The 18,499-nt window shown below is 39.6% G+C and overlaps 1 protein-coding gene across 1 annotated transcript; it reads right to left on the reverse strand.

Moving 5' to 3' along the window:
• Positions 1 to 26: 26 nt before the first annotated feature.
• scfd1 (sec1 family domain containing 1) lies at positions 27 to 17,934 on the reverse strand. The gene is made up of 25 exons (XM_055057153.1): positions 17,853 to 17,934; positions 16,189 to 16,259; positions 15,100 to 15,188; positions 14,069 to 14,159; positions 13,648 to 13,770; positions 12,535 to 12,622; positions 11,378 to 11,467; positions 10,579 to 10,634; positions 10,029 to 10,114; positions 9,587 to 9,686; positions 9,240 to 9,379; positions 8,361 to 8,451; positions 8,175 to 8,248; positions 7,872 to 7,953; positions 7,267 to 7,363; positions 7,057 to 7,127; positions 6,471 to 6,550; positions 5,886 to 5,948; positions 5,359 to 5,434; positions 5,032 to 5,085; positions 4,767 to 4,819; positions 4,640 to 4,673; positions 1,127 to 1,192; positions 289 to 357; positions 27 to 194 (listed from the first exon to the last, which is right to left on the reverse strand). Exons 1-25 carry the CDS (start codon positions 17,881 to 17,883, stop codon positions 171 to 173), a joined length of 1,899 nt encoding a protein of 632 aa, XP_054913128.1. The 5' UTR covers positions 17,884 to 17,934; the 3' UTR covers positions 27 to 170.
• Positions 17,935 to 18,499: the final 565 nt, after the last annotated feature.

Consider the following 18,499-nt stretch of genomic DNA (forward strand, 5'->3'; position numbering starts at 1 on the left):
TTACTCTGACGGCTCGGAAGCAGCAGTGACTTTAGACTGTTCAGGTTTATTAGGCATGAGTGGATGGAGCAGATTTACAAAGACAGAAATATTTAGTCCATTTACAGAAGAGAGCTGATATAAAACAGGTTAGCTAGGAAACAGGAGGATCGGTTTTATTGGTGCTTTGGTCACTTCTGTCCAAGTTGAGAGAGCTGAGAAAAAAAAAGAAAGAGGCAGTCAGCAGGGGGCAACAACACACACACCACAGTCATGCAGTAGGTGAACGGTAGAGGTGTTAGTTCTGACCTGCTTCATGAACTGAGCTGCGTTGAAGAGCTCACTGCATCCATAAACCACCTTCCTCCCGGGTTTCGACTGAAAAATAAGAAAAGACCCAGAGGATTTTTAAGTGGTTAGAAAGCAAAACATTGACACTGGAAACGAATCCACAGAGTTTCCTGAACATTTTTATCACAGCTGATAAAATGTAGCAGAAGAGGAACCAGCCTGGACAGGAATGGAGCCTCATCATCTTCAGGTTCTGACTCTCTGGGAATTCTGGCCCAGTCATCATGTATGGTTTTGCTGAGACGACTATTTTTCTTTCCCTTACAGAAACTACTGATAACCTGACATACAGAGCTGTGATAAGGATTTGCTCCCAGCGCAGCAGGTAACTATGGACAAGAATGTAACTTGGCACAGATATTCCTAGGGAATTATTTTACAAAAATAAATAAATCAAAACATTAGCCACTGAAAGATGGCGGCCATTTTCCAAGGTGGTGTTGAATCATACATAACTGGAGCCACAGAAACATACACAGAAACCACGTTTTGATTTTTCCAGATGGTTGTCATGGAAAATATGTTTCTGCACTGAAATGGCCATTTAGACATTCTGTGTCAAATCATAGAAATCATATTTATATTTTTAATTATGTGTTTCCTTGTGCTGGTGGAAAGTTTTCAACATGGCTTTAATGGAGAATGTTTAAACGACAAATCAGCTAATTGTAGATAGCTACAATAACTACTTTAATTGTCAATAGCTACAAATAGTTGATTGTAACGTTAGCTTCACGAAACACTAATTTTGTTAAACAAGAATCTTAGCTCTGCTAATGCGGCTAACATGGCTAACCTTAGCATAGTCCACCAGGTTCTGGTACTCGATGTAGTTTCCTCCTCCAACCACAAAGACGATGGCCTGAAACACACAAGATCTCACTGAGGCACAGAGGAAAACAACACATGAGCACATCCAACACATGAGAACATCCAACACATGAGAACATCCAACACATCCAACACATGAGCACATCCAACACATCCAACACATGAGAACATCCAACACATGAGCACATCCAACACATCCAACACATGAGAACATCCAACACATGAGCACATCCAACACATCCAACACATGAGCACATCCAACACATGAGCACATCCAACACATGAGAACATCCAACACATGAGCACATCCAACACATCCAACACATGAGAACATCCAACACATGAGAACATCCAACACATGAGAACATCCAACACATGAGAACATCCAACACATGAGAACATCCAACACATGAGAACATCCAACACATGAGAACATCCAACACATCCAACACATGAGCACATCCAACACATCCAACACATGAGAACATCCAACACATGAGCACATCCAACACATGAGAACATCCAACACATGAGCACATCCAACACATGAGCACATCCAACACATCCAACACATGAGCACATCCAACACATCCAACACATGAGAACATCCAACACATGAGCACATCCAACACATCCAACACATGAGCACATCCAACACATCCAACACATGAGCACATCCAACACATGAGCACATCCAACACATCCAACACATGAGAACATCCAACACATGAGAACATCCAACACATCCAACACATGAGAACATCCAACACATCCAACACATGAGAACATCCAACACATGAGCACATCCAACACATGAGAACATCCAACACATCCAACACATGAGAACATCCAACACATGAGAACATCCAACACATCCAACACATGAGAACATCCAACACATGAGCACATCCAACACATGAGAACATCCAACACATGAGAACATCCAACACATGAGAACATCCAACACATGAGAACATCCAACACATGAGAACATCCAACACATCCAACACATGAGAACATCCAACACATGAGAACATCCAACACATGAGAACATCCAACACATGAGAACATCCAACACATGAGCACATCCAACACATGAGCACATCCAACACATCCAACACATGAGAACATCCAACACATCCAACACATGAGAACATCCAACACATGAGCACATCCAACACATCCAACACATGAGAACATCCAACACATCCAACACATGAGAACATCCAACACATCCAACACATGAGAACATCCAACACATGAGCACATCCAACACATCCAACACATGAGAACATCCAACACATGAGAACATCCAACACATCCAACACATGAGAACATCCAACACATCCAACACATGAGAACATCCAACACATGAGAACATCCAACACATCCAACACATGAGAACATCCAACACATGAGAACATCCAACACATCCAACACATGAGAACATCCAACACATCCAACACATGAGAACATCCAACACATGAGCACATCCAACACATCCAACACATGAGCACATCCAACACATCCAACACATGAGCACATCCAACACATGAGCACATCCAACACATCCAACACATCCAACACATGAGAACATCCAACACATGAGCACATCCAACACATCCAACACATGAGAACATCCAAACATGAGCACATCCAACACATCCAACACATGAGAACATCCAACACATGAGCACATCCAACACATCAGCACATCCAACACATCCAACACATGAGCACATCCAACACATGAGCACATCCAACACATGAGCACATCCAACACATGAACACATCCAACACATCCAACACATGAGCACATCCAACACATGAGCACATCCAACACATGAGCACATCCAACACATCCAACACATCCAACACATGAGCACATCCAACACATCCAACACATGAGAACATCCAACACATGAGCACATCCAACACATCCAACACATGAGAACATCCAACACATCCAACACATGAGAACATCCAACACATGAGCACATCCAACACATCCAACACATGAGCACATCCAACACATGAGCACATCCAACACATCCAACACATCCAACACATGAGAACATCCAACACATGAGCACATCCAACACATCCAACACATGAGAACATCCAACACATGAGCACATCCAACACATCCAACACATGAGAACATCCAACACATGAGCACATCCAACACATCCAGCACATCCAACACATCCAACACATGAGCACATCCAACACATGAGCACATCCAACACATGAGCACATCCAACACATGAGCACATCCAACACATCCAACACATGAGAACATCCAACACATCCAGCACATCCAACACATCCAACACATCCAACACATGAGCACATCCAACACATGAGCACATCCAACACATCCAACACATCCAACACATGAGAACATCCAACACATGAGCACATCCAACACATCCAACACATCCAACACATGAGCACATCCAACACATGAGCACATCCAACACATGAGAACATCCAACACATGAGCACATCCAACACATCCAACACATGAGAACATCCAACACATGAGCACATCCAACACATCCAACACATGAGAACATCCAACACATGAGCACATCCAACACATCCAGCACATCCAACACATCCAACACATCCAACACATGAGCACATCCAACACATCAACACATCCAACACATCCAACACATGAGCACATCCAACACATCCAACACATGAGAACATCCAACACATGAGCACATCCAACACATCCAACACATGAGAACATCCAACACATGAGCACATCCAACACATCCAACACATGAGAACATCCAACACATGAGCACATCCAACACATCCAGCACATCCAACACATCCAACACATCCAACACATCCAACACATGAGCACATCCAACACATGAGCACATCCAACACATCCAACACATCCAACACATGAGCACATCCAACACATCCAACACATGAGAACATCCAACACATGAGCACATCCAACACATCCAACACATGAGAACATCCAACACATGAGCACATCCAACACATCCAGCACATCCAACACATCCAACACATCCAACACATGAGCACATCCAACACATGAGAACATCCAACACATGAGCACATCCAACACATCCAGCACATCCAACACATCCAACACATCCAACACATGAGCACATCCAACACATCCAACACATGAGAACATCCAACACATACAGCACAACACCAAACAGCTCATGTTTAAGTACAGCAAAAAGGATAAAACAGTCAGCATCAGAGGGTTGTAATCAGTTGTGTCCAAAGTTTACACTAAAACAGGATCAAACTATAGACAATCAATAATTCTGATCTGTACTGATTTTCTGTAATATGCTACTAACTTTAAAATAACATTGATGGAGATGATTTACCATCTAACTGACCCTTTTCTCTAAATCTGACTTTCTGAGTTCTGGAAATGAAAGGACTAAATCATTGTTCCAGACACTAAACGTACCTCCTGAAATGGATTTTTGTTCCTGGGAATGGAGCTGAAAAACAAGTGAGTGAGATGATGAGACAGTCTGCTCAGCGCTCGTCTGTTTCTGTTCGTCTGTTAAGGCAGTTGCTGATTCTGGTCCTACCTCTCGCTACCCCGCAGCATCTTTGGGTCAAAGTAGCGATAATCATCAGTTTCCTAAAAGAAAAAAAAAACATCATAGACAGAGAGATGACAATTATGAAAACGCTGTAGCTGCACACAACCTACACTTTGAACTCGGGACGAACAATGTGTCGGCCAGGATCAGTTACCTCTTAACATATTGGTATCAGTCCAAAAAATAAAATTGGGCCAAAATGAACAACCAATATTTATTTTTCATCTTCAGCAAAGCAACTAAAACTCACAGGATGGGATTTCATCTCCATCAGGTTGTCCACAATGCGAGTGACTGGAAGGTTCTGAAAATGACACAAGTTGTTTCAGTTTTTCTACACATACACAAATAGCTCTGTTGGATTTGACAAATTCAAAGTTTTCATCTTACAAATAAAGCAAGTTAAAAAAAACAAAAGCTAAATTTCAGTAAATCCCAAAACATGAGAAACACCAGACTGAATTTTGTTTCGAAATAAAGAAATGAAGACTGATGTGAACAAGTCTTAATGACTTCCTGCCGTCTGATGACGGTTTTCTTTTGCTGGTCTTTCAGTAACTAAACACATTTGACTCACATGCTGTTTGAGCACCAGGTTCTTCACTCCCTCCATGACAAACTGAGAGCCAGTATTCATGACTCTGGAGAACAGGCTGGAGCAGCAGAGGAGGACAGCGTTATGCTAACGTACTTCCTCTGATGAGCTTCAATCAGGCAGCAAGAACATCAAATACATGAAGACTTCAGCTTTCCTCAAGAAAAACAGCAGCCGTGTTACAGACACTGTTCAGAAAGTTTTCCTTCTTAAAGCCAGTGGTTATGGCTTACATTCATGTGAGCTCAATAGTCCGGGTATTACGGTATTATTTCATAAGCCTTCTTTTGTGAAATAGAGTCAAATAAAGGTGAAAGGTCATGCTGTGACTGTAAAACTTTTCATAGAGTAATTGCAGGATCCGTAATTAATCCTATTTTAATCAAAAACTATATACCAATAAGAATAAGAACCATTGGAATGATATACTGTCCAAAGTAAACTCCTGATCAGAACATGAAACAGGCTGGCTTAACAAAACACTGGAAGAATGAGTGAAGGTGGGTTACCCCATCGGTTTAACTCCACTGTTGCCGTAGTTAGCTGGGCCGGAAGCCATTTTGGTAAACGCCCTGAGGAGAAACCCAAAAACACAAAGTAAGCAACCAACACAACCGACTTTACTTTTAATGTTCCACCAGTGGAACAAAGAAACACAAAGAACATTTTTATTGCCGTTTATACATTTGTCACAAAATTCAGGAGACACCGACTGAAGATCCCTTCATACTCCACAAGAAGAGGAAAATGTCTTCTGTCTGCCAGAGCTGCAGGGTTCAAGTTACAGCAGTCCTGGTTTCAGCCAAACATGAAGGTTGTGTGCAGCAGTGGGACAGATAAACCGGTCTGGGTTTTGTGCAGTGTGAATAACTTTGTTGGCGCCGACTCAACGCATCTGAGAACCATTTGTAATTCATAAACCAATATTTAAACCATAACCACCACAAACAGCCAATCTGTGTTCAAACTGTTTGGAGAATTTAGCTTTATTAAACAAATTTATTTTCCCATTTGTATAGTGACTTCATGTCACCTCAAACAATATTCAAAAGTTAAACCTTAAAGTAACAGATAGAGAGAAGCTAAGCACTTACTTCCACTGTTTGATGTAGTTTAGAGGTGAAAGGTCACAGCCTGCGTCCAACAAAGCCTTCCTATACTGCTCCAAATCAGTCTACAAAAACACACAGAGTTACTAACACACATGAACATTAGGATTTCACAGCTTTAGAACCTTACGACACAATTTAAAGGTCTTAGCACCGTCAGTCACCCTCATGAAGGAGAACATCTTCCTGTTCCAGGAAAACCGTTCCTCCTTCCGCCACCACTGGTAGCCATGGTAACTAGCTTGAGCATTCAGGACAGGTTCTGTTATGGTTAACTAGCTGTAGCATAACAGAGAGCATTGAGGATGACTGACAGCGCCAAGATCCGCCTCCTGGCTGTGATTGGTTATTTCTGACTGTATTTCTGCAAATGGCAGCAGGACCACAGGGAAAAGACAGAGGATCTCCGTCTGTTCACCGATTCTCTGTGTCATGTTATACTAACACAACACAGTCACAGTTTTAACAAATATGTTAAAAAAACAACAACAAAAAAAGATGTAATTTATAAAAGTTACATAGTGCAGCTTTGATGCTAAGTGTGTGACCAAAGGCCAGTGTGTTGTGTTACCTCTGAAGGAGCCTGCTGAGCTGTGATGTAGTAGATGAGGAAGAGTCTCATTTTATCCTCTGGAGTCCCCGCTGTCCACCAGAAACACCCACACACAGTCTCAGTACATCATTAACATACAACATATAGAAACATTTATAAGGAGAGAGAGAGTATGTGTGTGTGTGTGTGTGTGTGTGTGCGTGCGTGTGTGCGTGCGTGTGTGTGTACCATCTGGGTCACCGATGACGTCCAGCAGTGACTTGTCTATGGTTGATTTGCTCATCAGCTTCTCTTCATACTCAAAGTAAACATCCAATTTACGACTCTGATGACACAAACACAATGAAGTCAGTGTGAAGGAACAGATCTCACACCTTATGTCTGGATTATGGTGAAAATATCTTAGTCTACCTGAAATTAGACAAAACTAATTGACAAGTACATTTAAAGAAAGACGGAGGAGATTGTTTTAAGTCAATAATTCCTTAATCTGGATTGTAAAATGCTAGCAGATTTTTCACCTTTCACAAGGAAAAAAATCTCTTTTTATAAGCTAAATAATCAGGCAGTGGATCAAGTACTTTTTATCTATTGTCAAGAATTATTCACTTAAAACAAGCTTACAGAAAAGATCTTTGTATGTTAGTTTTATCTCATTTCAAATGGATTAAAATATTTGACCTAAAAACTAGATAAAAAAAATACTTGGTAAGATTTTGAAGTTTCTGCAAAAAACTTTAGAAATGAAAGATCCCAAAACCAGGGCATGTGTTGGTATGTTCAGGTTTCAGCCAGGCGGCCGGACGGCCAGCCAGACGGACAGCCTGCGGTACCTTAATGTGGTCGAGGACGGCAGTGGCAACATTTGTGTGAAGATCAATCAGTCTTTTCTTCTCCAGCAGCTCAGGCAGAGAGCTGGAGACAAAGGAACAAAACATTAATGCTAAAAATAAATCACAAAAAACAATCAAGAAATCCAGGACTAGGCTAAGATAACAACAAAACATTTTTATAAATGTGCTAAATTTAACTTCCTGTTTCTACTCATTCTATGATGCTTCTATTAAAACATGAATATAGACGGAGATCCAAGGATTGCTTAAAGCATTGCTGTCCTGTCCTCTGTTTCTCCTCACCTGACGGCTGAGGTGAGCTTGGCTGTGTTGTCTGACAGCATGCTGATGGCTCCTTCATCCTCGCCATCCAAACCCTGAAGAAGCAACACATCTGTCCTTAGTAAACCTCAATGAGTGGTTCACTAACGACACTACTCAATAAAGAGTAGTTTTTAGGTGTTGCGTGTGTGTTTGTGTGAAGCTAACCATGATGCTTTTCAGCCGTTTGACCTCGTCTTCTTGGGCTCTGTAGGCATCAAGCTCTTCCTGGACCGACTCTGCCACCTCTGGGAATGGACTGTTAGAAAAACAGCAACATGGCAACAGACAGACAACAGGCGTTTTATTTATTTAAATAAGGTATAGAAACCAAACAGAGTCAGAAACCTCACTAGTTAAAGGGGCAGTATTATGTGCTTTCTAGGCAGGCGGTGGTATTTTTCAGCACAATCAAGCAACTATGTTAACTTCAGTTGGTACAAAAAACTTTTATATATTTCGAAAATTAGATATGTTATTTTTGATATGTATATTGTACACTGTTACGCTGTGGCCCTGTAACAGCAGTACAATCAGTATTGTACTGAGAGGTAGCTCCTATAACTCAGCAGATGAACAATTCCACCACATGTTTGCTAATTGCTGCTGGCTAGTCTGAAGGAGTAGGGCTGCTCTGTGAGGCAGAAGCTGAAGCTCAGAAACTGCAGCTCTGAGGAGGAGCTGTGTCTCGCAGGCGGAGCTAGGTCCACCCAGGTGTTTTGCACAGCTGAATGGAGCATAAAGGATTTATCAAACATGTACAAAAAAAATCAAGGCAACACTCCAGGTGTGTTTTTGATGAGGGAGTAACATTATAATATTTCCTAATACTCAGTTTTACATGATACTGTCCCTTTAATGGCCTCAGATATATAGAAAAACAAAATCACTGATGAACTTCAGGACAGAACAGAATCATCTAGTTTCATCTAGACATTAAGCTACAAGCTAAGTGACGTTTAAAGTCAAATGATTCTAAACTGGATTTAGAAAATAGTGCTTAAAGCTCCTGGTGATATTTGTGAAACATGTTGCTCAGGAACTGACCTGCCCTTGTGTTTCTGCCAGAACTTATCAGCAGCAGTGAGGTCATACGTCTTCTTGGTCTTTTTCTTTGGTCTGGCGCCAGCGTGTGATGGATCGGTCCCCCCTCCCTCCTCCATCATCACCCTATTCAGATGGAAGTCCTGATGGACACAGAAAACAGCTCATGTTTTGTCTGCATGTCTACCAAGAGCTGAGACCCTCTAAAAGGTTTTAGTATAAAATAATCCTGCATTAAAATGTTTTTTTAAAGAAATGATTACCTGATCAGTTATTTCTTTTAATGCAGTTTCTTCTGCATTACAGGTGCACTGCAACATGAAACATTTTACTCAGACAGGCTAACTCACCAGGACATCATGGATCAGGGCCTGATAGGTCCAGGTGTGGTGAAGGGGCGTGGCCATGTCCATGTTGCGGTCTGCTAGAACCAGAAGGGGTCTCTGGAAACTGGCAAGGATAAAATCGATCATGGGTTATGACCTTCTGTCACATTTAGCCCTAAATATCCACATATTAAGTTACGCTTCCCAAGCGAAATGTGGTAATGGTTGCTGATAAAGCCAGTAATTCTGTTACACAGACTGAGTGACAGATGAAAGCTGGTTCTGTTGACATTTCTACTTTGGCACAAAACAGCTACAACAACAGTGACAATACAATGTAAAATGCTAAACTTTAATAAGTTAAAAAGTCACATTAGCTGCATTGTCAATAATTTGAGCAACTCAAAGATTGTAATGATTGATTATAATCTAGCTTAACATAAAAAACATTCTACTGTTCACCAACCTGAACTGTCCAGCACTCATGCTGTCTCCGGTAAACAGACTATTTCTGGCGTCCCGCAGGTTCTCACGGAGCTTTTTATCCAGCTTCTGTACACACAACACAATATATACAAAAAACATCAACCTGTTGGAAATTCTTACAAAACAAAATCAAAAGTATCCTGCTGAATAGAGTATAATATCCTTTGAAAATGGAAAACTTAACTGCAGACAAAGATAAGAACATAAAATAAAAATGAAAACTAAAAGCGGAAGAGATTCACTGCAAATGCTTCATTCCAGAATATCCTGAGCTTCCTGATCTGTTGAAACACTTTTACAGAGAGAATAAAAGACCAAACAATCTCTCTTTAACCCATCTATTCATATTCAAAGAGTTGAGAATACTTTTGGTTTAACTGATAAATTTATATGATTCAAAAAACAATAAATTAGGCATATTGGAACGTATCAGGGATGTAATTGGAAATGCTTAACTTTCTCCCTTCACAATACTTAAAAAACGTCCTCCAAAAGTGTCAGAGGTTTCCAGCTTCTATCTGACAACTTACCACAGCCACCATCTCTGCAGCATTTCCCCTGGGGCATCGGATGATTGGCACTGCACCTGAATCACAATGTCACACTGATTAAGTTTCAGAAATTTTATAAAGTTACTTATTTTTACCCTGCATCTAAACAAGAAAATCTAACCATTATGCAACACGGAGGAACCTCAGCTTCCATGTTAGATCTCAAAGGGAAAAGAACATTTACAGCAAAATGGGAAACTGATATGAGAGATCAGCTGTAGTTATGTGCAGATAACTACAGCTCAAACAATTTAACAATATATAATTACTTTTATTAGTAGTACTTAAGAATAAATACACAAATCTTTGAAAAACAGCAAACATTTACATGTTCCAATTTAAATGAAACAACAGGGCACTTTGGTCCAGTCGTACAAAAGTGAGGGTGAGAGCTTATCCAGTGATCAGATCTACCGTCACACAGGTCTGAAAATCAGCCACTATCCATACAAAATGCTGTGAGAGAAACTGACTGACAGACCCACCAGGTCATGTCTCTATGAAGGATAATAGTCACCTGTCTACTACCAACTTAGCAACTTTGAAAAAAGTCAGTATCAGCCAAAATCAGATTTAGAGCAGCCAAAAAACCTGCAATCAGTGCATTCCTTACATCTTCTTTCAATTTGCAAAATTAAATGTCTATGCAAATTGATTTCAATGCTTTCGATTTTTACATCTCCTTTTCAAAATAAACCGCATCTATGTGCAGTCGCAGGTGATCGGTGTGCATTGTGTGAGCCATTCTTCTTCTTTAACAGTAGCTAATGGTACTCACCCAGAGTAACAAAGAAACAAAAGAGGCTGTCTACGATGGTGTCCATTATGGCCTCCATGTCTGTGTCTTGGATGTCTGCTCTGTTGATGGCTGCACAGGTAAGAAATGCAGAGACGGTTTACATTAACTACGCCAGAACTGTAACTCAGTTGTGTATGTTTTTTTAGAACATTATTCAGAAAAAATGGAGCAGCTATGAGAAATCTGAAAGATCAACATTTCATTTAAAGGTTGTTTATGACCTCAGCTAAATGGTGTTTAAATGACACCTTGCTTTTCATTCCAACAGTGCCCTTCTGCATAAAGTTGAGGTTAAATGATTATACAAAATAAAACACTCATATGACTGAGTGATGGTTGCTGACTACAGTCACATCACTGGACCTGAGTGTTGGAAAACATTTCAGACTCATCACATCTGTTCAGGTTTTTATCAGTCCCTCCATCAAGAAGAATGCAACGTCGTTATCCCTTGAATGTACATTGACGCTCTAGACATCACCAAGAAGAACATTTAGTTCAGCATTGATGCAACAGCAATTGATCAAATATCAAAGTTTACCAATTTTCTCCTGACTGTTTTGATTAAGACTGTTTTTCTCATTAAATAAATGCATCAAAATAAGAAACCCACAATGTTTTTTGTTTGTTTTGGGGTTTTTTCTTGAAAACACCAACACTTACAAGTAAAGTACTTTTACTTTTTAGCTTAAATAAAAATCAGACAGTGGTTAGGGACAGATGCTTTGATGTATGGGAAAACTCTTGAAATTCCTTCCTTTTCTTTTGGACAGAAAGTATCTAAGTCAATGAAAGAAACTGCAGCGCATGTTTTTCTCTATTAAGTGTCACATTCTTTAAGGAAAAAAACAGAAGTGGTAAAAATAAGAATTTGCAAGTCAGCTCTAAGGAAAGTGGAAATTGTAGGGGGTGAATGATCAAAGACTGGTTAATCCAGTACAACTTAGAAACCCCAACTCCTACACACAGCTTCCAGACATTGTTCCAGTTATAGTGCTGAAAAATCCATGCTATCCCAGAGGAAAAAAACTATTTCAGAGCTATGACTGGAAGCAGGTTACAAGTGAGGAAAGTGGAGTCATTGCTGAGGTCACAAAGAGAAATGACAAGAAAAGATGTATATTAATATATATTACCATGGTAAGAGATGAGCTCTTTGTTTTGGTGGCAGAGGATGAACATATCATCTTCCAGGGTGATGAAGTTCAGGTACTGATCAAAAACCTGCAAAATAAACACTATTAATATCAAACCACTGAAAATATATGAAAACCTTTAACATGGCTTAATTCTCATGTCATCTGCACCTTATAGAAAACTGTAGTCTAGATATGTTCACTTTGTATTTTCTTTTTAACGCTAGTGGGTGTAGTCAGATGCACACACAGCCTGGAAGTTAAAAACTAAAAATCAGAAGGAAACCTCTGTAAGAATGTTTTCGAGCTGTCTTCTCTGTGTTTATTTGCATACAGCAGTCAGTGAGATCTGGATCCATGTGATCCCTCAATGCCAGGGCTGAACTGGACCGCTGTAATACCAGGTCTCATCACATCCTCATAGTGATGATTGGTAGATCATATGTTTGGAAACAGAAGTGCACCAATTCACTTTCTTCACTTCAGATAACGATACCAACATCTGATGCTGAGTATCGGTCGATGTCAATCTGATAGAAAAAAATATGAGTTGAATTGACTTAGAACTTGCATTTGTTCAGTTAGTGCAATTAGAAGTAGAATAGCCAATGTAAAATAAATAATAAAGAAACTGAGAAAAACAAATGGTTGGCTTCCTTGGGCAAGCATGTTTAAAAAACTGCAATAAACCTTTCAAATAATTCAGAACATGCAATTAGAAAATCTAAATTGAATATAAAAAAATAATAATGAAGCATGACTTTGGAAAGAACACAAAGCGTAAAATTAGACTGAGTAGATCTGCCCTTATGGATTGGGAACATCGTCACTGTTAGCCCATCAACCTCTCTGATATTGCAATGTCTGGGTGGTGGACGTTGTCAATAAACCCCCAGGTACCAAATGTAGGCCTGACACTGGGATTATATTAAATAACTCAAAGTTTTTAGAAGAACTCACAGTGAGTTCTTCTAAACTCAGAAGAGTTCTTCTAAGTTTAGTTCAGAAATCAGTTCACTACTATTAAGGTGTTCATTGTGTCTACAACATTTTTAACAGAAACAAACTGAACTCTAAAAAAAGCCTAAAAACAGCTGATCTAAGCACAGTTACCTTGGTGACTTGGCTGACTGCATTAGCAGCCAGGGCAGCACTGGCAATGTCCTCCAGTTTACTCCGACTGATGGCAGAGATGAAGTTCAGAAAGTACGACTCATACAGCTGGCTCCTCAGATCCTACACACACAAAGTTATACACAAAATGCCACTATGTCACACACACACATTAAATCCAATGTGGTTCAGAAAATGATGAAATATACACACAGCAAAATTCTAAACGTAAAACTATTTTTCAGCTGTTTTCTCCCTGTGAGCATTAAGTGAACTCAAAGGTCTATGTACACAAAAGTTCTCTTTCTCTCAAATATAGTTCCCAAATATGTCCCAGAACCAGTCAGTATCTTGCCTGATGAAGGCTGAAACATCATCTTCACTAAGAGTTAATCATCAAGCTGCTAAAATGTAGGAGCACCTGACAGATCCTGTCGATGTTCTCCTCTGTGGGCATTAGGAAATAGATGGCAGGAACGTCGGGAATAGGATCTCTGTCCGAGTGAAGAAGCCTACACATACAAAAATAAGGAGTAGCAGAACACTGTTTATATAAATACAACAAAAAACATAACTTTGTATTACTGCTCATATAATTTAACCAGCAGGTTGGTTCCTTTTGTCCCTTCAAACTCCAAACACCAATTTTCATTTTTGCTTTTTAACAAACCTAAAAGCATTAAAAATGTTTTTCTATTTACAATTTCAAGACATAATAGTTGCTAGGACATTATTTTTCCTGAAACAAATTGAAAAGCTGTGTGTGAAAAATGAAGTTAACCGTTTCTAATTTAAAATAAGAGGGCGACAGCTGCAGTTGATCTAAGTCTTTGACTAATTATTAGCAAAAATACAATGGATAGTTGGAAATTTGAATAAACTAAATTACTGCTAAAAGGATTAACCATATAAATAGAATAAATCAAATATTGAAATAATCTAATTTAATAATCTATTAATCATTAACATAGCATGGAGACTCAAAAAAAGTCAAATGCTGAAAGAACACATTGAGAGCAGCAATGAAACACAAATCATTTATTCAGAAAGGACTTTAATACTCTGTAGCTTTATAACGTTTTATTACAAATTTCAAACTTTTACGGGTTTTTTTCTTTGTTTTTTTGTTCGTTTTTTTTAGCAATATTGCTAAAGCTTGGCTCACTGTTTTGTGCCGGGCTGTATAAACCAATAAGACTGACTGAAATACCTTGAGCAGGTGGAACCTGGCTTTAAAACCCTCATCACTGCAGCTTTATTAGCAGCCATGTTGCCTCATGCAAATTAATCATCTCTAAAGCCCTCTCCCTGAATCCTAGCAGTGATGAAGAAGAATCAGACAAAAAGTGGATCATTTTATAAAACTGGAGTTGTTAGCTTCCATAGAGAGGCAAGTCAGTACTGTAGAAGGTACAAGTCCAAATAATAAAAATACAACAGTATGTTTCTTACAGATGAAGAGTGATGCCCATGTCTCGCAGCTCTTTAACCGACAGCAGTGGAGAAATGATATCTTGACCAAATCTGTCGTATATTAACACCTGCAGAAAATCAAACATGTAAACATGACATGAGTCGGTCTGTGTTATGTTTCTCCTTTGTTCTGCTGCTTGGGAGCCCAAACTGTGGTGGTGGCTTGTTGGAAACAGAGTCCTTTTGTTTGTAGAAAACAATTGTACTGTATGAATGCGGCTAACGGTTTGAAATGAACATCCATCTTGTTTTTTTAAAACTCTGCTGCCTACAGAAGTTTGACACAGACTTCTCATCTAAGAAAAGGCTTTTATTCTGAAAAAATTCCACATTTACACCATGGGATATGGCAGATGAGTTTGGGGGTTAAATATTGATTCATAACGATCCATTCTGCTTATCAGTGCTCGACTTTGCTACAATTTTTGGCTTTGTTTCTCTTCTCTTCTCACTTTTTGTCACCTGAACACAGATACTCTGTAGGTCAGGGTTGTTCTTCACCATCTAGATCCTCGATCTTTGGGCAAAGTTAGATTGGAGGGTTTGTTCATGTCCCTTAAAAAGCATAACACTGTTTCTAGACAAAGCATGTCCTTAAGCTAACTGACTGAGATACTTTCCTCTGAAGCCCAACTTATCCACAGCTCTTATCTGCCTCGCCAAAGGTCTAAATATCAGTCACTGTCCTCTTCTGCTCTGCTGTGAGAAACGTTTGACTGACAGACTGGCCCCCCAGGTCATGTCTGCACATTTGCAGTTAACAATAGTCACCCTACTATTGCCAACTCAGCAACTTTCTTGCTGTATTAGTAACGTTTCAGATTTTAAAAAATCAGCATCAGCCAAAATTGGAATCGGCAGACCAGACTGGTGTTCGGCCAGAAAACTGCACTCAGGGCACCCCTAGAAGGAATATTTTATTATTTATTTAGGGACAGATCCATTTGGCCTCTGTGTTCATAAAATCCCTTAATGTGTGCGTGAATGATCCCAGTGTTTGTCCCCCACTTTGTGACTTCAATTGACCCAGCAAAGGAGAAATGAGTGGCCCAGTGACCAAAGTGTTACCTTCCATACAGGCTCTGCTGCTGCATTCTTCAGAGGAGGAGTGTTGAAGTTCAACATTCGCTTTAAGGCGACTGCAGAAACACAAAGACACCATTTACTCTCTCAACAAGTGCTCAGATGAGCATCTTCTCATCATAAATATCTTGAACTGAGGAAATACATAAATCAGACGCTGTTCTTGGTAAATAAAGTACATAGAGGACAGGTTTTGGTTTGTAGAGAAACCTTTGGAATTGGGACATATGGAACCTCACATGTAACTGCCATGGGACTGCAATTCTCTAATCTTATTCCTACAGACATTCCAAAGAGGAATTTATATATATATGTGTGTGTGTGTGTGTGTGTGTGTGTGTGTGTGTGTGTGTGTGTGTGTGTGTGTGTGTGTGTGTGTGTGTGTGTGTGTGTGTGGTTGTTGGTGTGTGTTGTATTTTAGCTATGCTGGAATTACAGTAAATGTGAAGACTTTTTCATTAATCATAGTTCTAACAAGCCATTTTGAAATATATAAAAATTGATTTTAAAAATCTTCGTTGAATAGAAATATCTAAATCAGATAAGGGTATGAATCGTTTTGGGATTAGCTGAAAATATTATTTGGTAGAAAGTCAAGGCACAAAAATGTAACTTGTACATTCCTGACATACAGATAATTGTTAAGGTTTAAAACACACATCCAGTGTGTTGGGAAGGCATGCAGACACACAAGATGTGACCCAGAGCTGTCAGAACTGGGTCAAGTACCGTGTATGTCTCCACTACACTGGTACTGATGGCCCAAAGAGACATCCAGAACCACATTCTGATACAACCGGCTGCCCACGGTGGGACTGAACCCTTTATTATGTTTGTTCTAAGCAAAATGAATCATCTCTACCTCACCAGCTGCCTCATAGGGGAAATAGGCATAATGTGAACTAAATTATGTACAATATGTGATCTTCGCTCTGTTTTTTTTTTTGTGTGAAATGTTTTAAATTTGAAAAAAAAAAGTTTTTAGAATTTACTTTTCATTCCTTTTGAATTGCTTTGGCTGCTATGATAGTTGTATATATATTTGGGTGTCAGGTCTAAAAATGTTCCATATGAATTAAATTTGATATATTCCTGCTAAAATGTTTGGACATTTTATGTTCCCTTTATAATTATGAGTAATGATGATGACTGTCGGACCACAAGCAAATATCAGAATTAGACCTATTCTTTTACACCCCACGACTTAAAGAAATATAATTTCGGGATTCGCGGCAGCATTATGTATGGATGCATTTCATTGTAGATCCAGGAGTTTCACGTGAAGACTTGTGTTTGAAACACATGAAGCCTTCAGCGTTAGCAGCAGGCTAGGACCTCCTCGTTGTTCCGCCTGAAATCATTCACCGCAAACAGCTGACACACTGCCACTGCCAGAGACACTTTCGTTATTAGGAATTTAATGTAAGTGGCAGATAAGCTAAGGCAGTTTCTCCCGTAAAGCCGCTGCCGCGGGAAGGGACTCGACCGGCGGCTAGCTTGTGAAGCAGGCGGGCTGTGAGCCGGTTCGGAGGCTGACACCCCGCTACAGAGGTCCAGGTTCTGACCCGGGCTTTTCAGAGCAGTCTGTCAGTAATCCTCCTGGCGCACAGCAGTTCCTATCAGAAGAAAAAATAAATACTTTCGCTCACCTGTTTGCTTTTCTCGGACAGATGTCGCCATGTTTTATGTTGATAGTGATGACGAAAACATTGACGTGGCAGCAGCTCGGACGGACGTAGTCCTCCTTTAGAGATCAGTGGATAGCGAAGAGGTATCACTCTGGTTCTTTTCCTGGAAACTTTATTGTGTTGGCTCGATTGATCACTCAGTCTTCACTGGTACGTATTGCAATTTGCATCGCAGTAAAGTGCTTATTTTTCTCAAGTTGAACGCATGATTTGCTTTAAATTAAAAGGCTATGTTCAGTTTCTCTAAAGACATCAAACCAATAAAGTTTTTTCATTAACCCACTATTACTATTAAACAAATTTTAAGGTCCCATGTATCTGACTTTACTGTATTATAACTAACTACAGTATGTCATTTCCATTGACTATTGACTACACTGATTTGGAATGTACTAAATCAATTGAATCAAATAAACATGAATTATATCTTAAATGATTCGTTATGAAGTTCCTTAACAAAGTATGTTATGTATTATTTATATAAATACACAGCAAAATGTTATTTTAATACTAGGCTAGGTTTAATTCCATGACAATGTGCCCCTGAGCAAGGCACTGTACCCCAAATTTCCTACTGATTTGATGACTACTTTGTTCACATTTGTGAG

This window comes from Poeciliopsis prolifica, unplaced genomic scaffold, assembly GCF_027474105.1.
Source record: "Poeciliopsis prolifica strain line A6 unplaced genomic scaffold, Auburn_PproV2 SCAFFOLD047, whole genome shotgun sequence".
In the NCBI taxonomy this organism is placed as follows: domain Eukaryota; kingdom Metazoa; phylum Chordata; class Actinopteri; order Cyprinodontiformes; family Poeciliidae; genus Poeciliopsis; species Poeciliopsis prolifica.